This window comes from Gallinula chloropus, assembly GCF_964237585.1.
Source record: "Gallinula chloropus genome assembly, chromosome: 5".
In the NCBI taxonomy this organism is placed as follows: Eukaryota; Metazoa; Chordata; class Aves; order Gruiformes; family Rallidae; genus Gallinula; species Gallinula chloropus.
In genome coordinates, this window is record NC_140090.1 from 14,624,959 (window position 1) to 14,650,384 (window position 25,426).

A 25,426-nucleotide genomic window follows, 5' to 3' on the forward strand; every position below is an offset into this window, starting at 1 on the left:
ACCCATAGTACAATGCTCAGCAAGCAGGTGGAGACAGGAACTTATAAAGGGCTGATTTTCCCTTAATTTCCCTTTTTACATTCACCCCTGAACTCATGGAAGTCAGGGTTTAGTGTGAATCCTCAAAGGAGACCCAACATGGGAGCAGGGTTCTTAATGTTGTTCTCTACGGTACATGTACTAACATGCTGTGCATCCACAAAGGCAGTGTAAGGTAATAGGAGTCCGAGCTGTGTGTATCTGTGGTCACAGGTGTGATAAGCAGATGGTGTGGAGATGTTCTACTGAAGTTCGCATGCTGCTACAAGCATGCGAAATCTGAAGGTCACTAAAGTGTGGGAAATAGCATAGACATCAAATAAATCTGTTTGAGAGAGACTCATCCAGCTTGGATAAGTAGTCAGAACTGTATTTCTGTCTCATTGGCCTGAATATCAGGTGGCAGAAGATGGCAATGTATTACTTAGATTGATGAAGCTATTTTTTTCTATATTGGACTAGAAAATGGATATCCCCCAGTGATTGTTAGTTTCTTGAGACGGTCAACTCCCCCACTGCCCTGCAAATAAAGCAGAGGTTTCCTGAATTGGTTTTCATGTTCCACTCAGTATGTTAACCTAATGCCACTGCTGTTGCACAGGAAGTTTTTCTTTATTTCTCTCCTGTTTTGTTCTTTGTTGGAAGGTATTTTTTTCCTCCTCTAATAAACCTTTTTCCCCATTGAAACAGGTATTTACATTCACATTAAAAATATTCTATTTATACAACTTGAAAAAACTGCTTCACCAAAGAATTTCTGAACAATCTTAACACTGAGTTACATCAGCAGAAAATCTGCTTTACCCCCTCTGCATTTTAATTTTGTGTTGGTGAATGCCTATAGTGAACTCACTCCAGCTGCCTCTGATCTTGTGTTTTTCTTCTAATAATGAGCCTGGCAGCCTTGCTGATGAGGGCATATACATTAACATATTTTTCTGCAAATTCAGTATGCATTATGATATTTTAAGCCAAATACAGTTCTGTTTTTTTGGAATCCACGTTTTAATTGGAGTCCTAAACTGTTCCTTCAGTGATGATCTCTGGTGAAGAGGGTATGCTTGTAGCAAGGTCTGATACTTTTGAAGGACATCAAGTTTATGTTTTTCTGAATGCTGCTAAAACTTCTGAAGCTTCAGAAGACGGTCTTGATCTCTGGAATATATCAACTACTTTGAAATGTACAAGTAATGAGACTTATGTAGGCCAGGATATAAAGGATGCTTGTGATGCTGTGTGGCCATAGCAAAGGGCCTCTTATGTTCTTGGACTGTATATTTATAGTTTGTCTGCTGAAGTGTGTTACATGTCAGAAGGGCAAACATCAGGTAAGAAGTTTTTTTCCACCTGATGGGTCAGCTCTGTAGCTTTCTGATCTCAGGTCAAAGATCAGAGCACTCTTAAATTAGCAGGATCTCACAAATGTCAAAGGAAAAGGCAAATAGTGCATGAAGCGTTATACTCTGAGTAGAAAGTAGTAGAACCCCTGACAACTGCTGTTACACCTGCTGAGAATAAATAACAGCTTGGGACAATAATATGCTTTTGCAGGTTTGTTCATTGGAATATAAATGTTGACAAGCTGAGTCACCACATCCTTTTGATGTGGTCTTTTTTCCTTTTCCATGTAGAAATAACAATGCTCTCAGTAATTGTTGAGATATCAGACTATCCTTTTATTCAATGGATTTCTGTGATGGATGTACTGTTCATTTGCAACAGCTCATTCCTGTCCTGAAAAAAAAAAAAAAGCAGCCTGCAATCTAATGAAAAGCATGTAATGTAAGATAAAGTGAAGGGTACCCTTGTATTGTAGAGGCAGACATTATGACTTGCCTAAATGGCACAGGCGATGACAGAGCCAGAATGAGAACATTTTGTTCCTTAAACATAAGGATGTTCTTCTTTTAACTAATTTTTATTGGCATTTGCTTTTTTCAGATGTTCTTTGACCCTCTTGAAACAAGTGTTGCCTCTGTACATTAGTATTTGAGCTGCATTGATGGTTATTTGGAATTCACAGTTTGACTTCATAAGCCCAAGTGCAGAGTGATTGCTCAGTTCCTCAAATCCTCTCCCACTTCACTATTGTAATAGTGACACAGCAGACATGCTTGTTTCAGTGAAAACATTAAGACAAGACCCAGCTTTGATTCATTTTTTTGAGCTCCTTACATCATTCAAAACCAGACCTAACCACTTGTGAGATATGGTTGCATACACATACTGTATCATAAAAGGATGCTCTATAAATGCACTGATTGAGTAACACTTTTATGTCAAGGTTTACAGGCATATGAAAGAACACTCATGTAATTTACAGTCATTTAGGAAGGGTTCATGATTATCTAAACTATTGATGTTTACTTGCAGTACAGTGAGGAAAGAAAGAGGAATGTTGTTGGGTTGTAAAGTACTTTCTCTAGCGTCTTGTATCTCAAAAAATGTGCCATGCCTTTCAGCTAACAGATGGAGTTCACAGCTGTGCATGTGAGTATAGCCAGTCTCTGGGGGGGGGGGGGGAGAAAGGAGGAAAAAAGAAAAAAAGGAATTTCTCTTTACAGAAAAACTGGTTTGTTTTTTTTTTTTCTCTTCATCTTTCCAAGAATCACTTCCTAAGATACTCATGGTAATAGAATCTAGTAGTATGTGATAGTTCCAACAAGGTGCTCTGCTTCAGGTACTCCTGATAGGGAAAACATCCCTGTCTCTTCTAAATCTGTAGCCATACTCTATGTTACTGCATTTTCTGTTTCTTTTTGTGTAATTCCCCTCCTACCTTCCCCCCAGAAGCTCGTCCTTCTCCCTCACACACACCTCATTGGACCGTAAAGGTGGAAGGTTAGTTTCCACAGTACATCCAAATATTTATTTCTCATCCTCACAAAGCACAGTTGTGGCTACAGAAGGCAGGAGAAAAACAGATGAATTGGCAGGCATCAGTCGTCACTCCTGAGCACTGTTAGAGGCATGGTACAAAATGCATGGTTTATGTCTTTAAAACAAAGTATGCCATTAAGTGGGTAATGCTAAGAGGAATTTTATCTAGCCTATAAATACCAGTGAATCTTTTCGACTTCAAATCCCAGTACGGAGACAATTTACAGTTGCAATCAAAATGATGCACACAATTTAACTTCAGCACCATCTGTAACTCTGCTGGTATTTTAATAATGAATAAAATTATATCTTGGCAACAAAAGTCCCGCTTAAATAAAATACCTACAAATTCAAAATGAGGCTTCCAAGAGAAAGCTACAAGGCCTCTGATTTACCCCAAAATATCGTTCATGTTTACTGTAAAATAAATATGCCAGCATTTAAATAGCAAACTGTGGACACAAGGCCTGTGGGATTACGCAAAGCCCTTGTTAAACTGCCTTGGAAGCTCAGAGATTGTGGTTCAGGAAAGGGTCTGTTGCAAGCACTCCTGTCCTTTTTGCACAGCTGCTGGCTCTGGTTCAGCAGAGGTGTGTGATCAAGGCCTAATCTTGGGACCTCTTCGTTGATGTGTCAGGCACTGTGTACATGAAGAAAAGCATCTACAGGAGGCAGCTATCTTCCCTTAAGCCTTTTATCAACATGGGATGATGCAGAGGCATGTCACTTGTCCTCTTCTGAATTCTTCTTTGAAACTTCATTGTAAGGCCTGTGCCCAGCAGTTTCTGCATTCCAATTTTATTACCTTTTTCATGTTCTCCAAATTGTTTATTTTCCAAAGAGGAGGCAATTTTTACTCTGATAGTTTGTATGCTGGATCCTGTTCCCTTCCATCCCTTCAGTTATGAAACAATACCAGTCCTGCGTTCCTACTCTGAGTAGTGCTGTCTGGTGGTATTTATGACTATTTCACAATGCTTATGATCTCTAATAGAGGAGCTGCATTATATAGACCACAGCCTTACTGTGGCTTGCCAAATACTTTCTATTTGCACTGGTATAAGATTGTTGGTATAAGTATGGTGGTACTTATCATATTGATAAAGAGTCCCTGACTAACAATATACTCTTAGGTAGAAGTAATATGAGCTTCACAGTCAAAGATTTTCTGCACATTTGTCTTGGTAAGATTATAGCATTACTAAACGCAGTCCAATTCTGATATATAGAAAGTCCTGGAGCCCAAGGATTGGTGATCTATCACTGATCATGTCCTCCTGATCAAAACTTTCATTAAGAAAAAGTTAATGACCTTTCTGGGTGGCCTTCATAAGTGGAAACAGACATGTTTTGTCCCAATGACCCTTCAAGTGGAGAAGAGAAATAGCAACAGGACAGGTTTGTTAACACATCTCTCAGTAATGACCCTGCCTGTGATCCCGGCATTGGTCTCTTTAAAGGACAAAGTGAAAGAAACATTAATGTGATCACAATGGGTTTGTTGGTTTTATGGTTTTCTAAATAACTTCAGCAGCTGCTAATCAGAAATATTCTAAATTCATACTGGTTGCCATTGGTAATGCTATCTCAAACTTGAAGAAAGTTATAAAGGGTTCATGTCATGCCTACCAACATCGATGTAAAATGTGTTAGAGGAATTAAAGTTGGGCTCAATCTCTGATTTATATGCAAACTCAGTTTTGGTAATACAGTAGCTGTTTTTCAGCAGCCTGCTGTGATTCAGAAGCATCTGAAAAACATAGAGTATCTGTCTCTAGCATTTTGGATACTCTTCACATGTTGAAGGCCTTCACAACATGTAGAGCTTAATTAGATATTTGGTCAGAAGGTCTTTTCTGAAGTTGATTTGCTCTTTTTACTGACTTAGCTAAAGTTGGTATTATCTGGCATGTTTCAAAGAAGCCCAAGAGTTTTAGTGACTAAATCTCACTTGGATAGATTTAAGCTAATAATATTTGTATTTTAAAAGAAATGATTTGGGGCAAAATTAAAATACATAGGGAAGAGGGAGAGAAGATTTCTTTGTTTTTACTTGAAAGGCAATTAAAACTACAAAAAAGGAATCAAAATCAGTAAACCAAACAACTTCAAAATATGCTGCTGAGGTGTTTTTTTTGTGTTAATTTATCATTATTTTCTAAAAATCAAAACCGCATAAAAATCAGAAAAAAAATCAAGTTCATATAGGTAAATATTTTTCTTCATTTCAGAGGCAAGATTGCTGATGACAGCTCTAATAATACAGATGACACTGTAAATGCTATCCATAATTGCATATTTCTCACAACTAAGCATAGTCAAGGTCAGCACCCATTTCTCAAATGCAAGTCAACATCTGTATTGTTATATGATTTGCATGAAGGTGATGGCTCATAGGTACAATTAGACACTTTCTCTTTTTTTGGCAATTATCTGGTTGGCAAGGAAACATAGCAGAAAACAACTGGCTAGTAAATGCTTTTCTCTGTGAGTGTGCAGTGCTTTTAAATTATTCTGTAGTGTGTGGGTTTCATTGTTTAAAAACATTGAGTTTAACAAACGCATAATGCAGTTAACTGCAAGAATCAAAGCTCTTCTGACAGGCAAACTGGCAAAAGGAGTAGGGTCAGTCACTAGAAACCTGGGAGCAGCTGGAATTAATGTCTGCTTCTGTTATGCCAAATTAAGGAGATGAAGTCTCTTGGAACCTGTGTGATGGGCTTGTATGGTGGGAATCAGGATGCATCAGCTTTGCTTCTGGTTTTACCTTCTCCGACCTTGCATAACCACAAAAAAATTCAATCTCTTTCTTGCCTGCACCAGTCAAAAAAAGGAGATATAATAACATCCTTTCTTAGAGACTTTTGTGATCTTGAGAGGTGTGTGTTGGTGTCCTGGTTTTGGTCAGGATGGAGTTAACTTCATTTGTAGCAGCGGATGGAATGCTGTGTTTGAGAGTTAAAATGGAATAGTGCTGATAACACCCTGATGTTTTTAGTTGCTGTCAGACAGTCAAGGACTTTCTCAGCTCTTCATGAGAAAGGAGGGGCGAAGCCAGGACAGGTGACCCAGGCTGGCCAAAGAGAGTATTCCAAGCCAATTACGTCCTGCCCAGGATATCAGGGGGCTGACGGGAGGCGGCTCCAGGATGCGCGGTTCTTGGGGGACGGTCGGGTTCTGGGACGGTTCTGGGTGGCACAGCCTGAGCTGTGGGTTCGGTGAGAAACTGCATTGTGTATGATCAGTTTCATATATTTTTGCTCTAAAGTCCTGTTAGCATTGTTATATTTTATTTTTCTGTTATTTTAGTAAACTATCCTTATCCCAACCCACGGGCCTCTTAGTTTCTTGGTTTTGGGGTTATTTGCCCCTTCCTTTTCCCTTCCCTTGCCTCTTACCCCCCCTTCCCTCTTCCCCTGCTCTTTTTCTTTAAGGAGCAGGCAGCTGAGTGTTTCTCGGCTCTCAGCAGGGGTAAAACCACTACAGTTGGGTTTTGGTTAGGTGGGAGGTTTTTAGTTTGTTGTGGGTTTCTTTTAAACTTAGTTCTGCCTTCTCCTGGGTGTAGGGCCTGTGTGATGATCCTCGCTCTACGTGTGCATCCTACCTTTTTGAACCCTGTGGCCTCTTCCAGCTGAGTTTTTACAAAGAAATACCAGTCACAAATCTGCACAATTCATGTGTAGTGTCTATGGCAAGGGGTGCATCAGAGCTACTCTACTCTACATGTGATCTGGACTGTTGTGCATGTATATGTTGACTGATGCATCCTAAGTATTCTATTGTGCTGTGGTTTGAAGTGTCATTTGGTATGTAAAAGTTGTGCCTTCATTGTAGGTCTGTGCATGTAGAGCTCTCAGGTGCCATCTCTAATCTTGCAAGGTGAATTCTGACTGAAGGAAAGGCATAAGAGTGACCTTGCATCTCGTCAGAGTATCCATTTGATAATCAATTTCAAGCAGGAATTTCCTCCAACTCTATTCTGAAGTCAATTAGTCATTACTCTTTTATCTGTTATTGATCCTGGTTCCCTCAGAACTGCTTCCAAAATGTTAGCTCTGTCCTAAATCCAGAAGCCTTAAAATTACAAGTTTTTATAGTTAGGTATGAATTCAGGGAAGAATCCCTAGCATATTTTTTTGTTGAGGAAAACTAAGTAAGGATCTCAGAATTTGGTGTGAAAATGATGTGATGCTGTAGTAGCAGTCAACCAGGTGAGTGTGCCTGGGGATGGAAGCAACGGATGTGGAAATGTAGACAAAGCATCTGGTAGTTAGAAGACTTCATTATCACTTCCCAGGCTGGAGCCTTCAGAGATCCCAAGGAGAACACTAAATGCATTTCTCTGAAATATTTTACACTTACTGTTGTGCTGAGACACTTGGTGTCCTATAAAAATCTGAGCATACCATCAAGGACCAGAGAGAATCCAGAGACTGTCATTGTGACTCTTGTTCTAGCCAACTTGTGGTTTGTAAACTGATGTGCTGAGCTCTCTCTTGGTCTGGGAGCAACCATGGGAAACAAGAGAGGCAGCAGTCTAGGCACTATTCAAATGGAAATCTGCCTTCAGTTATTTTCAGCTTTGGGTTTTAAGTGATGCTGAACAGTCCTGTAGATCTGTTGCTAAGACCTTGAACTTCATTTTGAAAGGTTCCCAGCCTCTTCACTGTTTTTTATAGAATGAAGTGAGTTGTGTGAGTGTGGTGCCCTATTACTTATATTAGAGCTTTGCTTAGATCACTCTTCATGACACAAGTGACAGTGAATATAAGGATTACATTTAAATTTACAGATATTTTGTTTGTTTATTATTTATTTTAAAGTCCAGACAGAACTATGGCCTGATCTCACACATATCGGAGCACAGCAGACCACAGACATTTCTTCACTGCAGTCATAAATCCCCTTTGAGATTCAAAGGCTTCAAGTGATAGAGAATCTGCTCAGGACCTTGGTAACTTGTTGGCTAGTTGTCCTCATGGTCAAAACATCAGTGGCATACTTGTCCTTAGTTTAGCTGTCTCACAGATCTTGTTAGGCATTTTTTCTAATGGTAACCCAAGCAATTTCATACTTAAGTTTGCTTTTTGAAGTCCATCAGTCAATGCATTGGTATGAATTATATCGGCTAGAGAGATGTATTTTTTTTTTTGTATAGAGAAGGCTTTTTATCACAAGGGCCCAGATACTTTTGTAGACAGCCACTGCAGAAAGAGCTAGAAATATTTTAAAGTAATCAGGCTCATCATGGGAAAGGTATTGCACAGTTTTAGATCAGTCAAAATTTGCTCTCATAATTGTAACTTTTGTAGTAATTTTTACTTTTATTCCATTTATTTTGTAGCCCTGGAATATCATTAATGCATTATTCCAGGCTGCCCTCTACTCCTCACCCCTTTCCCCATCCTTGCAAATTGTATATTTACTCTGTGAGTGAGAGAACACTGTGGTGTCTGAGATCCTGCTAACCTGCAGGACTTTTCCAGTAATTAGATCCATGTTTGCTCCATGGGAGATTCAATTAAAAATGAGAGGGTTTTATTATTATTCCCTACTGAAACCCCACACTATTTTCTTGAGAGTGTATGTGGCAGCATTACAATGAGCAAACTTACTCATCCTAATTCTGTCCTTATTCAAATGTTATGGACTCAAATACTCAATGTGAATGTTAGCCTAGCCCACCGGTCCTTAGGCGAGGAGGTGAAAGTAGGAGGGAAAAAGTCTACTGACCACTCATTTGAGTGAACAAAACTAATTTGTGTATTTATGTGAGTGGGGAGAAGAAATGAAGAGAGAAATGTAGATCATCAAATTGCATTCTTTGAATAAAAAAATGTTTTCATGCTTTTCAAGTATTTGCTGTCTGAATAACAGCTCGTATCGAGTTGCCATCTTATCAGACTGCTGTTAAAGTGGGTAAATCTCAATCTCACATGTGAATTCAAGCTCTTTCTCCTTTCTCTGTCTACTAAGTAGAAACAAACACCACTGAAAGACAGCAGAAGTTGGCGTATTTTTTGCTCATGTGATAACCTCTGTATGTTTTGTTTTCTGCTTTTTCTTTAGATAATTGTGATGATGCATTGGTATCTCCCTTACCTTCAACAGCCCTTACAAGTTCCTCTGAGCTCTTCAGTACTCACAGTCCCAGCTTTGCAAAGCTCAACAGGCGAGATGGTAAGGTTGCAGTATGGAATGCCTAAACTATTCTTTTTAATCATATTTACAAAGAATAACTTATTATGCTGTTTGTATGCAGTGCATTCAGAACCCAGTTGAATAGAGACTTTAGTTTATGGTTCTGTAAGAGCTCTATTTAGAAGCAGTTCCTTAATTATAGAAAATGTCTCTTGAATACAAAGCTTTCCACTTCTTTCATAGCAACATCCTGAAAGAGGTTCAAGTTGTCTTTTTGCTTTTGAAAAGAGTTCCCACAATCTTTAGAGTTGGAAGGTCATTCATTAGGTTTGAAGACCCTGTTCTAAAATTTAGGTGTTTGTTGAAGTTAGTAGCAGCTAGATGTAATTCCAGTGGAATTACACAACTCTGCAGAAATATGGAAAATGAATGAAAAGTTTTTGCAGACATTTGCAATAAAGAATGTTTGAGGTCCATGTAATGACTTCACACACAAGGTGAAGCTATCAGAATTAAACTTGGTATCAGAAAAGTGAAGTTGGCAGCATCTAGGACAATTTGACAGTGCATTGTAAATTTGGGTGGTTGACTTCCATCTTATTTCCAAGTTAGAGTTTCAAAGAGCAAAGCCCTGTATTATCACATGATTTTCATGATAGGAAATGCTAGAAAGTACTTTCTAGTACTACTAAAAAATAAATGAGAATTTACCTGTGTAAAAATAATCTCAGAAACATCTGTTTTATTAAATGCCATTTGATTAATCTACAAAAAGGCAGTAAAGGGCTCTCTTAGATGCTTGGCAATAATGATAAGGAGCTGCTAATTCACTGCAGAAGTGTTAGATGTGAATTACCGTATATTTAAACTCCTGAACCGGAGTTCCTCAGCAAGTAAAAGGCGATATGGTAGTTGGCTCAACATGAGAAGGTTGTAAACATTGAGCATGGCATTTGAGTTGTCCCTGTCTTTGTCTCCAGTTGCTAGCTGGGACAGCCAAATGGATGTGTTGGTGATTTTGCAATTTGCTCTAATGACTAATTTTATCTGCAGAAAAGAGGAAGAGATTCGGAGTCAATATCGCAAGACAAGTTCTGGCTGAACTATATTTTATAGTGATAGTAACAATATCTAAAATTGAAAATGTTTGCAATTTGAAGGGCAGAAAACCAAATAGGTCTTATTTAGCTGCGCTGTAGTAGTTTTGTCATATAGTAAGGTGCAAATAGTAAGGTGTGAAGTATTCTAGTTGTTCAGACAGTATTGCATCGGTAAGGTCCATACCATCTTTTGGCACAAATCAGAGTAATGTGAAGACAGAGACAAGCTGAACCCAAAGCAAGTAAGTTGTTTCAGGAAGTTGCATTTCATCTTTTGAAGGCTTGCATGATAACTGATGAGCTAAGCCAAATGCAGAAACTGAGAAGCTAAAGTCTACATTGCTTAAGTCTTTTATGGCACAGCCTTTTGTAGAAATGCACAGAAGTAGTGCTAGTAGAATTCATATGGATACTTTGTCTTGGGTTGGAGGAGCAAGTAGTGGCAGACAGTGGCTGAAGGGACTTGCTTTGACTCACACTTGAACGCTAGCAGTAGATATCTTTACAAGAAATGTTATTCACTAACAAAGACTTGGCCATGGCTTTCTGATAATGTTGGAGTGTTTTGATGAGTTGGCTTAGCATTGTTTGCAATTGTTTAAAGCGCTTCAAGTATCAGTACCTCAAGGCAGAAAGCCAGATAAATATATTAATGTAAATATGAATGCAACAGGTGAAGATTAATTTCTAAAGCACAATCCTGACCTACATCAATAGAAAGTTCTAATTCATCAAGTTGAATCAGTAATAGATAGCAATAACTAAAAGACTTGCTTAAAAAAGGCCTGCAGCAGTGAAATGTGCCATTAGAAAAAAGAAATCACAAAAACTACCCATGAGTCAAAGCTTTGTACAAACTGCTGAAAGCGTTCAATTAAAATGCTGATAAATCTGTACTGGTAATAGTAAAGCAGTTAGTATAATTCTGATAAATATTATTCTGAGGTATGAAATATATTACTTAACCATGAGAGGGCTTAATCAGGTTTTTTGTTTACAGTAAATAAATAATGAAAAAGAATAAGAAAATTGCTACAATATGACAGTATCAACTGAGCTTTTTCAGTTCTCTATTAGCTCTCAGGCTGAGTAGTCAGTGTAGGCAATTACATATGGGAATATAAAACATATATAATGTCAAAAGAAATTTGTTTTATGGCCAGGAAGTGTTTGATCTGGGCATTAAAGTAAAATTCTGCAGCAGGGAGGCACTTAGTTGCAGCAGGAAGTCCAAGAGTTTGTAGCGCAATATAAAGCCAGTTGAGCTGTTTGTAAGGCACTGTAGGGTGGAAACAAGCCTTCCTTTGGCTTTGTGTTAATAAACTACAAATAAGTATGGGCATCCTGAGCAGCCCTGTGGAACATCAAGGAGCATTGACTACATAATGCGGGGCTTAAGTGCAATTTTTGGAATAATTATGGCAAAATGTACAATTGGTCTGAAAAAGCGAAGAGTATTTGATCATATTTCCTGAAGTTATAGAGGTCTCCAACTGAGAACCCAACTGATCTTTGTTCTCTTCATGTTTCTAGAATTATGATCTGTTGCTATGGAGAATATGAGTAATGTATCCAATTCCTATGGTACTGTTTCTCCACTGGGACACTTTCTCCATACCACGTACAGTCTCCTCCCTGAAATGATCCACAGGAAGTATGAAATGTCTGAACTGTGCCAATGAGAGCCTGGTACCCAAAATGGGGCAATGAAAATATCGTGTCTGAAGGGCATGTTCATACTCCAGTATTTTCAAGGTTACCTAAAAAAAACCCAAAACATACAGAACTGATGGGTGTAATAAGAGCCAAATTTTATCTGGTTTATGTTCGTGCCACACTATTAATAAAAGATATATGGTCCTCTCCAAATTAATTCTGCCCAACTGCAGGAAAATGGCATCAGGGTTACACTTGTATCTGTTCAAAAGAAATAATATCCTGTAAGTATTATCTTTGGTAGCCTTTAGAGTCTTTGCATCGTACATCCTTGCCTCTTGTTCTGGGCCTGCCCCAAACTAACCTTCTGCAGGGTGAACATCACAGGCAGGTAGAGGTGCAAATGGCTGTAAAAAAAGTTGCTGGTCTTTGGATGTGTTCTTTTGCTAATTGCTAGATAAATGCATGGAGTGGGGTGTGACACGCTGTAATGAATGATGTGCAGACACAGGTTGCACTTGCAAAAGATTCCAGTATCCCTTGTGCCACCTGCTCTGTGTATCAGAGCAAATTTGGAGAAAAAAGAATGTTTATTGATGGGGTGGAGGGGTGTGTGTGTGGGGTGTGTGTTATTTGTTTTTTGTTTGGGGGGTGGGGTTTGTGTGTTTTTTTTCTGTGGTAGTATTTGGTTGAGGATTGGGATGCCCACAAAAGTAAACAGAAGTTCTGTATTTGCTTAGCCCCCGACTAGCAGGAGTAAAGTGATTCCCCACAGGAAAAGCTTTATTTCTGCCCTCAATCTTACAGCCAGTGCAGCTTTGCTTTGCAGGGATTTTAACTGTGTTCCTTACAGGTCAGTAGCATTATGTGCTGCCCACCTGTGGAACTGGTAACAGTGGATGGCTTGGGAGAGGGGAAACACCTTATTTTTTTTCCCCATGGGAAGGTGTATGAAGCAACTGTTATGTAAAGATGTGGTCTGTAACCCATAAATTCTCTCTTGTGAGGCCAGCTTCTGGAGAGCTGAAGCTATGAGCAGGTGTCACTGCTGGGTCATGCAGTGATTACATCTAGACTGACATTCCCAACCAACAGATGTGCTCGTGTGAAGAAATACGCTGTTTAGAGAAGCCCTGTAATCTGTGATTTGAGACCTCAAGCTCAGCACAGAGCTTCCAGATTTCCATTCAGCACGTATTATTTGGCTGACTTCAGAGATAATAAACCTGTTGTGCTGTGCTTAAACTGGAAAACAGCATTGCATAGGGAAGCAGGATACCTTTGTGGAAAGCGTATTGGCTTCCTGCCACTTCCAGCAGTAAGATGGAGAGGGCACAAACTACGTGGAGTAGAAGCTAGTTATGACACTTAAACTACTGGAAAGTGCTTGTGATAATAAGCTTAGCTAAAGAGCTTACATATAAACTAGAACATAGAAAGATAGATTTATTTTTTTAAAGGGGAAACTCAATAAAAAATTTACTTGTTATAAATGATTTCCCTCCAATTTTTTTTCTTGCTGCTTAGGTTGTAAAAAAGACTAATTGAAGAGACAAGGTAATATGAAAGTGCACATCTAGAATAAGATCTTTGTAGTGTTGAAGGAAGCATCTTTGTTCCAAAGTTTTGCCAGAACTTCTGAACTGAATTTTTTGTCCTGCCAGTTCCTAGAATAAAACTGTAAATAAAGCCAATAACTGTGGTGTTTCAGAGTCTATTTCAGATATTAGGTATTGGAATCTAAAGGGAAGGTTTCCTTTGGCTCCTATGTACATTAGTCACAATTCTGCGTAGGAGAAATACGCAGCTTGTTGTCTTGAAACACATTTATGGAAGATTGTGTCTTAAAAGCCAGACTGAAATGTTCTTTTTATTGCATTTAAAATAAAAAAGGGGCTAGGGAGGAGGATTTTTAGTGGGAAGTACCATAAATTTATCTAAGCTTTATATCTGTGTGCATTAAAAGAGAGAGATGAAGCAGTCAAAGAATTGAATAATGAAATTCCTAATATTCTCATTAGGCCTTTCATGGCATGCTCATAGGGGAGAGCAGGCAAAATAATCACAGTGACAATGAAGATTTTTGTTATGATTGAAAAAGGTAAAAAACAAAGCATGGCCCTAGCATGTAGTATGCATTAGATTGGTTCCATACTATTCCTTGAAGAGTTCTGGTAGTGAAGTGAAGACTCATTTATTCAGGGGAGCAGGGACAATTCTAGCTCTGGACTAAACACTTGTCTGTTTTAGAAACTGGGACTTAATCCTAGCTTAATGAACTGCCAAAAATGAAAATTGTAGCATGTGTTCTTAGAGAAAGAAATTTCAAACCTGAGTTGGAAAATCCAATATGGTCCAGGAAAATCAAGGGTGTTTTTTGGTTGGTTGTGTTTTAGTTTTGTTGTTGTTTGGTTGGGTTTTTTTAAAGGCAAGGTTATTGAAACTGACTTCTTTGATATAAGCTGCATTTATTGATTGTTCAACTCTGTTCACTTCAATAAACTATTATTCATGGAGCAGCTTTGAAACAGATCAGTTAATAGGATTGAAATGCTAAGGTAAACCCAGCTAATTATAACCGGAGTACTGAAGTTCAGTGATGCTTGTTCTTTGGAAATGTGCATTTGGAATAATTCCTGTAGTTTACATGAAGAATTGTTAATGCTTTACTTTCACCTCTTTATTTCCCCCTTTCCTTCCCAATGTGATTGTGTTCACTGTAATCACACAGAAATGCTTTTGTAAACTTCACTAATAATGGCAAAACATGAGATGATGGGTTGCAGAAGCAGTGACAGCCTGAAAATTTGCTGCTTTGGATACTTTGTTAATGGCTTCTGCATTCTTCATAGATGCATTGTTCACTTATTTGTAAGGCTGAAGTGAAGGCTGAGTGTATGCAGAGAATAAATGTGTGCAAGTAGAAACAAGTTAAAAGAAAATAAGCATAGCCTATAATTTAAGGGTGTAAAAGAAAGCAAGAGAACATAATATATTCCAATCTGGAAGGATTTGCCTTTTTAACCATAAACTCTCATCTAATGTAGGGATTGAAGTGGTGAAATTCAAGCAGTGGCTGCAGTTCTGCGTTTCATTTGCTTGGTGTCCCCATATGAACTCTGGAAAGAATTCAGAGAGTAGTGTAGTATGCATCTTTAAGGACATACATGAGACACAAGGTATCAGCTTCCATGTGACCATGACTTCTGAAGTCTCTGCTCCTTAATGGAGAAATGGATAATGGAAATTGCAACTTGTGTTTGTTCTTATGAAGACTGTGTTATTCAAAGATAAAAACATGTTCACTTAACAAGCACCTTGTGTAAGGAAGAGGCTACTTTTCAGTGTGAAGACAGTCCTTTTAGCTGTTCAATCAAATAGTTTTTAGCTTTATGATGAATCATCTGAAGTACATTCACAACCTGTAATTAAATCATTCTTTCAAAGACTTAATAAGGCGCAAATAAAGATCACTAGCATTTTTGCATGTCTTTCAAAACATAGCAAAAAGAAAATGTCAAAGCAAACTAGAAGTTAGAAATCAACATTCCCAGATTTGCAGAAGCATGCAAGGAGGGAATAGATATGTCAGGGTGTTTTTTGTGACCGAGGATGTGCTAACCTCACTGATGTTTGTCCTACTGACAAAGATTAATATTCTTAAAATTTCTTAAAAATTCAAAAATCCTTTTAACTTTAGATTAAGACAAACCTTTAGGAAGCACAACCTGTGTAACATATTTCCTAATGCAAAAATATGAGCAAACAACTGTGTGTTCTGGAAGTAAAGTCCTCTGTGGTGACCTGAAGTAATAATGTTGTTCTTTCTCAAGTATAATTTCTTATGCTGCCATTGTCATCTAAATTATCTTTACCCAATTTCTTTCAGGAGCCGGTGGCTGGTCTCCGCTGGACTCAAATGAGCAGCAATGGCTCCAGGTTGATCTGGGAGACAGAGTGGAGATTGTCGCGGTGGCTACCCAGGGCAGGTATGGGAGCTCAGACTGGGTAACCAGCTATACGCTGATGTTCAGCGACACCGGCCGCAACTGGAAACAGTACAGACAAGATGACACCATCTGGGTAGGTCTGAATCGCGAGTGCCTTTGGCCCCAGACCTTTCTGGTTCCGGTTTATTTTGGCACTTGGAGAAATGGCTTCAGTTTCAAATCAGAGGAGTGCTGTAGTGATGCTAGACCACACCTGAGTGAGTCTGAAAGGTGTTTCGATCTAAATGGGTTATGTTGCCCACTCTCTGTGTAATACAAGTTTAGACCCTCAGGACTACATTGTTTTCCAGACTATGATGATGCTCAGGGCACTCAAAATGACCTGCACTCTTCCGTGCCTGGTTGGCTTTGATTCAGGCACATCAGGGTAAATGGGGCTAATCACCTATATACTTTCTCCAGGAAATATGGAAATGAAGTCTGTATCTTACGCACGCTTGCTGGCCAGAACAACAGAGCTCATGCTGGGGCAGGTGGGTGGTAAATTGCTCCTCGCCTGGAGAAGCCTGGCACTGCAGCATGAGTTGTGGAATGATTTAGCAGGTACACTACAAGTGCTCAAGGCTTTTCCTAAAATTTTAATGCACATTTGACTCGTGCTGCGTTGCAAGTCCAATGTGTGGCCATGCCAGGTGCTGTCAGTAGGAGTGCGTGCAGTAGCAATGCCACCTCAGGTGTGGATGGAGAGTTTTAAAAGTCGTCTTTTCATATGGAAAATACGAATTGCTAGCGAATAGTTAATGACTGGCAGCGTCCTCTCTGTGCTATATTCTTGCTTTCTGAGGATCAATAGCTTTGGTAATATGATGATATATTGTGGTAAATTATACATATTCTTAATGGAAATGAATTGGAACTTTTTAAGGGTGACCAAGTAGATTTCTGCTTTTGTCTTTAATTTTTCTTTGGTTAACATCTTGGTTAAATGCTGTGTCTCAAAAACAGGTTTTGTTTCCATAACATATTGACTGTGAATGAGGAGAGTTGTGTGCAGTAGAAAGAGGGGAGAAGCGATGCTTAATTTTCTCCAGAGCACATTGCAGTCTGTGAGGATGCCTGTACAGGGAGGTTAACTTCTGTGGTTGTAAAATCCATTGCATTGCCAGTGTCTTTGTTTTATTATGGTTTGATTTAGGTAAAGCTAATGAAATTCTCCTTCCTTTAGAAAGGCAACTTTGGCCCAATGATGGTCACAAAGTTGTCAAATGTGGCACTGCTTCACCTGTCACTTAAAGGTATATTAGGCTGATTTTGCTTCAGATACTTATACTTTTTTTTTTAATGTTTAGAAACAATGGAATTTTGTTCTGGAATGAATATAGCCATATAATGTGGCTCTCAACTTCTACCCTTGGGACTCAGAAATCCAAAACTGAGATTTTTTTATTTCTTACAGACTTGCTGTCACAAAGGCTTACTTCCCTGAAATACTACATACCTTGTTAAAATTGTATATAAAGACAAATTAATTTTTCTTACATGTTTATTTTTTCAGTCCTTTCCTTTTTGAAAAGCCTTGGCCTTTTTATTTCCTTTTGTATGCATTTCTTGTTTAAAAAGAAATTTAGAAAGACAACCTGTAGAATTCACCATGGCAAATCTTGGAGCCCTGAGGATCCAATTTTGTGAGTTTCTGGTCTGGCACGTAATATTGTGCGCAAGAATAAGAACAAGCCCAGCAGGCATTTAACAGTGAATTAGGAATTATGAAGAACCTGAACTCTCTTGTTTTACTATGTGATCAGGCATGAAGGTGATTCAGACCAGACCCTGAAGTTTTAAAGCTTCAGTAGCTCTGGAAGCCTGATTTCTGGCAGGTGGAGTTCGGGGTTTTTTTAATATGCTTTTCTAATGGAAACTGCTGTAGGCTACAGCGGAAAAATGAATAGAATTTGGATGTGGAAAAAGCAATGCTGGGGGAAGTATTTGGATATTCTTCCCCTTGCATTAGTTATTACAAGTCACACTGACCATGCAGGCCAGTAACACAATTCCAGGCTAGAAGAGCAGTTTCTTCCAGCTCTCCTAGCAGAGGGCTTGAAGACATTGTTAGGATGCATTACCAAACTTTGCTGTTGGAAGAATGTGATACTGAAACTCCAAAGGAGGCTCATTTGACAGTTCATTAGACTCTCCAGTCCAACTAAACTGGCAAGTCTCATTAACACCTAGGAGTTTTGTAAGCCTGCCCATGGAATTAATGAAGATCAAGAATTAATTCAGCACAATTTTTATTCTAACTGAAGAGAAAGTTGATTCTTTCTTTCCTGGTACTTTTGGATTTGTTTCACTGAACTAAATTAGATCTTGAGAGCCATTCAGAGCACAAAGAGGCAAGCCGAAGAGGCTTTCAGAAGCATGTACAGAATTATAATTTCAAATTTTGTGGCTTTTTTTTTTATAATGACAGTAATCCTTTCCTTAGGCTTTTTTCTAAGCAGGAATTAAAACAGAAGTGTGCTGTCCAGACGCATGTGGAAAGCTTTTCTATAGAAGGCAGACCCTTGGATGAAATGAGGACAAACACACCGTGGTGCTTGTCCTAAACACCTGGCTGTTCAGTAACTGTGAGGGAGGTTCTGCATTGCACACCTCTAGGAAAGAACTGCTGCCCTTGGTTTAAGGGAAGGCAGTGGAATGGATGTACCATTGTGCAGGAACAGGAAGGCAGCACCTCAGGGTAGGCTCTGCTGTTGCAACCTGTGACAGTGTACACTGTACCAGTCTGTTCACAAAATTTGTAATCTCAACCTTAGGAATCTGTTTCCCATTCTGTTTTGGGAGGAGTGTCTGTGTCCTGATTTTTGGCTAGGTTGAGAATTAATTTTCACAAGAAGTTGGGAGGGGACATAGCCATGATAGCCAGAGGGATATTGGGTACCATGAATATCTTGATATGTATACTCGGTATATAAGGGAGTAATTGGCCAGAGAGGCCAAGTTGCTGCTCAGGAAACGGTGGGGCACTGAGCTGCGGGCAGTGAGCGAATTACATTGTGGATCACCAGCTTTGTATATTCTTTTATAAGCGTTGTTGTGTTCCTGTCCCTTTGTTGTCCCAGGAAACTGTCCTTGTCCCAACCCATTAGTTTTGTATCTCTGTCTTCTGATTCTCCTCCCCACCTCGCCAGGAAGGGAGTATCCTACATCAGGGCAGGGTGGCAAGTTACCAGGTTACCTATCATCTACAGGGAGTGGAGGGGTTAAAAATTTAGGTTATTGTGGAAAATATGCTACTTAAGAAATCTCTGGTGGTTGGGTGGGAAACACGTGCAAACCCCTGCAGGCTTTAATTTTGAAGATTTTTTCCTCTGTCCTTAGGACAGGATTGTAGTACACACTGTGTCCCCTGAGACTTTAGAGCTTTTTAAGATTTCCTTTTTAAAATTTCTGTGTATAGCTAAAAGGACTAGAATTTTACCTACTTCACTGCTTTGTTTCAAAAGCTGTGCTGTTCCTAATTTAAGAGGTGGTCAACACTGACTCATAGCTCAGATGGGGATGAGAAATCTAAATCTTTATTGCCTGGAGATCATTAGACAACATCTGCTGTATCAATATAAAATATTGATATGCACTGGACCTGTCAGGTCCACTGATAGAGTTTCTACTTCAGCAAAACTAGCTGGAAGTTTGTGCTTTGCTGTATGGATGTTACTGAATGTCTTACACCAATTGCTCATTGTTGACAACTGATCATTCATTTGCAGCTGTTGAAAGCAGAAATTATGTATCAATATATGGGACTTAGTCTGGTCAGTTTGTTTTCTGAAGGCAATATAACTGTGGAGAGCCATTTGGCAGAAAAACGATATACTGAATTGCTGGAAAAGGAGGGTGTAAGTACCCAGGTTTCAAGGCAAGCGTTTCATTTCAAGCAGAAATTTGAGGTTTCACTTTGTTTTAATTTATTTAAGTTTCTGCAAAGGAAAATGGGGTCCTAAAATTTCTTCTCTACTTTTTGTAGAGAATCCTTAACTTCTGCTGAATTCAGGTCAGATTTGAACTGCAATTTCTCCCAGCTCATGTGCATGACCCAGAGATGAAGTTATGAGGTATTCTCAGCTGGCTGTACTGGAGGGCTGTCCTGGGGGAGGATGTACTAGCACAGTCTTTCCCTGCTGCACGTCATGGCCCATCGGCCACATTTGGTGGAGACAGCGGGAAGGCAGTAACTCCGTTCATAATCCCTGAGTAAATCTGCCCCTATGAAACTTTTCCTAATCATGTCTTCAGAAACTTCTGATGCTCCGTATTGCAAGCGGTGCTCCGGAGCAGTTGTTTCCCGCCATCTGGGTGTAGGTTTTGTCCACCCATATGGCATATGTGTCCTTCAATGCATCTGAGACCTGGGTACATAAATTCTTTATTAAGCTGCCGATAGGACAGACGTTTGCACACCAGTATGTATGACATATCACTAGTAAAAATCCCTTTCTCTTTCTAGAGATTACAAGGCTTATTATCCTCCTCTCGCAGCCTGCATACAGCTCCCATCAACTTCCCTGTTAATGAGTGCCGCATAGACAGATCGCAAGGAGAATCAGAAAACCTCTTACGTTTTCACTCAGCCTGTGTTTATGATGTTAGTAAATTCTGCAGCTGGAGTTGAAGACAAGACAGATTAGCCATTTAAAACCAATTTTCCAACCCCATTTGTATTTAAATAATCTTGTTACAAAAGGACTCTGTGGTTCAGAGCAAACTAGACTTATAATTATATTTTCAATATGGATAAATCAGCTGTGTGTGGACACACTAGCTATTGATTGGAAGACGTAAAGCATACATCTTATTGCTTGTAACAAGTAAATGATTTTTCAGTGTTTTTAAGTGTTGAATAATTTAGAATTTACTTTACCTGCATACACACCACAGCTTGAGTCAGTCCAAATTGTGTATATTGCTGGGACAGAAGTGTGGGCAGTGATACGATGCTGTTTCATTTTAGATAGCTTATTTTTGTGTATCTATATTGAAAAAGACTTTGCAAAGTTGAAAATCGCACTTAAGCAAGGAGAAACAAAGGAAAGGGGAAGAGAAAAGCATGGATATATGCAACAAAAAAAAAAGACGTTCTTTAGACAAAGTTTTGAAAGTAGTTGTGGAAATGGAGATAGAGAGAATGTCTTATGACAATGAATCTCTGCAGAAAGGCAATGAAGGGGGAAAATGGGATAGGTAGCAAAGAGATACTTCATACTCTGTGCAAACACATGCACATACTTACACATATGAAGAGAATTTTAGACATGACTGTTAGTTGGTGAAGCCTTTTACACATCTCCTGTCAACTCCCCATAGAAGAGAAAAGGTGGCTTCGCATAGGAGGAGGACTGTGATCCCTAACCTCAAAGCTGGATCACAAGATAGGGAGATGCAGCTCTGCTGTTGGACCATGACACCATGCAGAGAGCGGAGCAGAGCTTCCCCCGTAGAGAGGTGTCACCGTATCAGTCCTACTTCTTTTGGGTGTTAGGATGCTGTGCAAGGGCTGGAGAGTTGATGGGAGGCTGAGGATGCCTTAGAAATACATAAGTCTCCGGGGAGCAGGAAAAATGTTTAATAAAGATGATAAAGAACCCATGCATCCCCTTTCCTCCAGAAAGCTCTTGCTCGCATGTGTGAGCTTTTGCTGAACCAGAAGTTTTTTCTAATGAAATCTAGAGGAGGGTCACTCTTAATTGGCTTGTAAATCTGCAGGAGTGCTGTAAACTTCCCTATTTCCACTCTAGCTGGATAATGATTGTGGAACTGTTTTGGTGAGTTAATTATCGTGAACATAGTTAGAATATTAATCTTCTTGTCAGATTTATAGTTGTGCTAATTTATTCTAAAGCATCTTTTAACTCCTAGTCCTAATGCCCTCCAAGCAAGGCCAGAGCAAAACTCTACCTGTAGCACTGAGAAGTCCTGCACTGTTGGCTTGGATTAGAGAGTGTCTTGTTATAACGCTTCCTGCTGTACTTCTTGCTATATTCAGATATATTTAATCTCCTCTATGCACAGTAATTATTACTGGGAAAATAGGTGTTAAACAGTAAGTATCTATGGATTATTTTCCTTCCCATCACCTTTGCTCTAAGAAGAAAAGAAGAAAAAAACAAATGCAACTTTCAAGTAGGAATGAAGGAGCCCATTCAGTCTTCCTGCAGGGAAGCAAGGCTTTTCAGATTTTCATTGCTTTTCCTGTAAGAGCTATGTTATTACAGGTTTTAAAGAGGCAACTGTTACACATTTGGTGTATTTAAGACTGTTCTGATTTAAGACTGATTTTGAGATGCTGTTTGGATCTTACTAATTTGCTTCTAATTCCGGTTTAGATTACCAAGGGGGCTGCAAACGTGGCCTCTTGAGCATGTTCCCAGGAAATGTGTCTGTCTTGATACCGTCAGGGCAGTTCTTCCACTGGGAGGATAATTCAAAGTGTCAGTATATCTGTTTTTGTTAAGTGCACTCTGTATGGATTTCTGCCTGAATAAAATGGATATACTTAGATTGCAAATTACCCTTTAGTGTTGAAATACTTCAGTTAGCCTTAAGCTAACTGAATTTTGTATGAATTCTGTGACCTTACAATGTGCTTTTATAGTTGGTTAACTGTAAAGTGATATTAAGGTGGAGTCTGGAGAATTTAATACTGATATTAACATGATATCCATCAGTAATGTCTTCAGTAATTCGCCATGCTTTTTATTTGGCAGTAGTTCATCCTGACCCAGGAAATGGCAATAGACGTGGTTATTTGCAGTCTGTGCAACAGTCAGTGACCTCAGTCTTATTCATTTGCAAGTTGCCTGAAATTTACCTTTTCTGTAGACATTTAGCAGTGGAAGGCTGTGAAATGTTCGTTCCTTTCTCCATCCTGCCTCCCAAATTTTCTGCGTGATCTTGTCTGTCCACTTCATGTCACAAGGGTGTAAGTCAGCAGCATTGGCCTGAACGGGTTGGAATGGAAAGAGTAGTTGGCATGGTTCTAGTTGGTGAAGTCTCACCCTAAAACACGTATGTCTTCCAACTTCCTCCAGCAGATTTGTCTGCCACAGCCAGACAGGTGTTATTTCCACCTTCCAGGCTCTACTAAGAGAGTAAATGTCAGTAGAAGCATGTGAAGATGACTATTGTGGAAAGTAGTGGATGTTTCCTCTCAGATGGGGGATTTTAGCCATCAACTCCTTTATATCAGTAGACCAAGTTTCATTATTCTTGTTTGCAAATTGTGTTCTATGGCATGTGAAGCTATAAATAGATGCTTTTACAAATTATAAATAAATATGGAACAAATAGTGCTTCAATCCATTTGTAGTTTCACCTCTGGTGAGCAAATGGCCGTTTGGAAATGGACTAAAATGAGAAAGCAGCATAGAGCAAAGAACAAATGGCAAAGCTGTTTTGCTAAAGGAAAATGCATCATTAATTTGTTCGCAGCAAACAATTTACAAAGATTAGCCACATAAAAATGTCCCAGGGATAAGCAGTAAAGCTGATCCGCCCACAGCTGAAAACTATTCTGAAACAATAATGGTTGGATTGACTGCGGTGCTGCAGAGAGAAGTTACCTGACTCCTTAAATTGCTTCCGCAGCCATAGATACTCAACTGAGTAAGAGCCTTTACAGAATACAATATGCAAATATTTTTCTACTACAATTTCCTAGCGAAGCCTGTGCTAATTTCCATAGTCCTTCTGGGTCATATTAATCAGGATTGAGTGGCTTCTGGGGTTGGTAACGAGATCGGGATTTTTATCATCTTAAAAGCCTGTTCAAATTGAACGATTCTAATGCAAACAGCTCATTTATATTGTTTGCTGCTGAGCATCCTGGTAGCAGCCAGATCAATGGGTAAGTGCATGAGGAGAAACACTTGACATCCATGGGAAGGTGATGGGAGCTTTTGGAGCCTCTGCTCATGGAGTATGGGGAGATAAGAAGCCTAAAAAAACCCCACCCCAAAACCAACCCCCAGAAAAAGCCACCACTTCTAGTCAGTACTGAATATGCTTCTAGAGCTCGGGTCTTAGTGAGTTTCTTTGCAGTTTGGTACATTTTGGAACAACTGAGAATAGCTCTAGCTGGCTTAAGTCAATTATTTTTCAGGAACTGGCTAACAAGTACTCTTATTGTACTATCATGTACTATAAAATAAGTCAGGTTGTCCTGCTGCTGAAAAGTGTGTGTCACTTTTACTAATTCACTCTTAGGTTAAATCAATCCAAACAAATAACTAGGTTATTTGTTTTAGCTTTGCTGGTTTGACATGGAGTGTTCAGGTCTTCAGTACAGTTATGAGATTGTACCTATTGCTCTGAGCCCTTTCTAAATATTGGAATATTCCTGTATCAAGAAGCTCATGAACAGAGAAATAGAAACCTGTTGCTTGTGGCTAGTGGAAATGGCACGTAAGAGGAAGAGACAAGCTATAAACAAATCACTGCAAACCACTCTAGGACTGGGACTTTAAGATGATGAAATGTCTAAGCAAAGGAGTGCGTTGTTATATAGACACCAGGTTTAGAGATAAGACATGCTAGTAAACAGGTGAGCACTTCGTAAGGAGAAGAGAAAGGAGAGAATTATCATAATACCTGAAATAGAGATGAGGAGACAGAGGAGGGTAAAGACAGAGTGGTAGAAAGCATAGTTAAAGACCATAGGTTCAATACCTAAGAGGGAAGTAAAGACCTTTTTCATTCTATCTTCAATCAGCATCAGCAGAAATAAAGAATCTCTTATTTCTGCTCATCCTTCTCTTGCCTCCTTGGCTAGCAGATTTGTATCACGCTTTGGGTTAATATACTCAGTGTTTCCTATGACTAGATGCCCATCAGCAGCAAAGACGTCCTGACAAACTACTTCTGAGATACTTTCTTGAAAAAGGATTGTGTTCCCAGAAACTGATCTTCCATGTTAAATTTGGATCTTTGCACAGTGGTGATGCAGGGGGTGGGAAATGGAAAGTTGAGTATCCCACAAGGGCATGAATGATTTGGTGGGAGGACCCTGACTTATTAAAACTTTAATTTTCTTAGGCTATTTGTCCAAGGTCCCCTGTTCCGTGCACCTCTTCTGTTGTTTGGGCATTATGTTGTTATTGTCACTGGAGCCTTTCCTCTTCAGGGATTCCAAACTCTGAGGATAAAGAAATATATTGGCTAAAAGTCTACTCCGGTTTTTCCTTGGATGAACACAGGGACCAATTCCTTTTTCACTTTATGTAACCGATGTATAAAATAGGAATTCCCCCGGTAATCTCACCATATGAATTTATTTTTCAGAGGTTGAAAAAAAAAAAAAATAATGGGGGATTTTTTTTACCTTGCAGAAAGAACTTCAAAAATACTTGTTTTGATTCTCATTAAGGAGCGAGTTCTATCAGTTTGGTTTTTAAACTGGCAGTACCTGTGCTGGAATGTTCCAAATCAGTAAATAGCGTTTCTCTAATGTTGATACAACATAAATACTGAATATATTTTTGCTTAATTAAAAAAATAACTACTGAGTTTATTGATATTTAAAAAAATGAATAGAAGTTATTACTCTTAGCATGGAGGATCTCTTTTAATATATTGCCTTTCCAAATGAGTGGTGTATAAGCTTCA

General features: G+C 39.1%; 1 protein-coding gene across 1 annotated transcript in view; it reads left to right on the top strand.

The window, feature by feature from the left end:
- The window catches only part of CNTNAP5 (contactin associated protein family member 5), a gene marked incomplete at both ends in the record, with an annotated part of 283,999 nt that overhangs the window by 62,359 nt on the left and 196,214 nt on the right, over positions 1–25,426 (top strand). The window contains 2 exons of the mRNA XM_084265547.1: positions 8,989–9,099; positions 15,706–15,899. Of these exons, the coding sequence (XP_084121673.1) occupies positions 8,989–9,099; positions 15,706–15,899 (305 nt within the window). The remainder of the gene's footprint in view (positions 1–8,988; positions 9,100–15,705; positions 15,900–25,426) is intronic.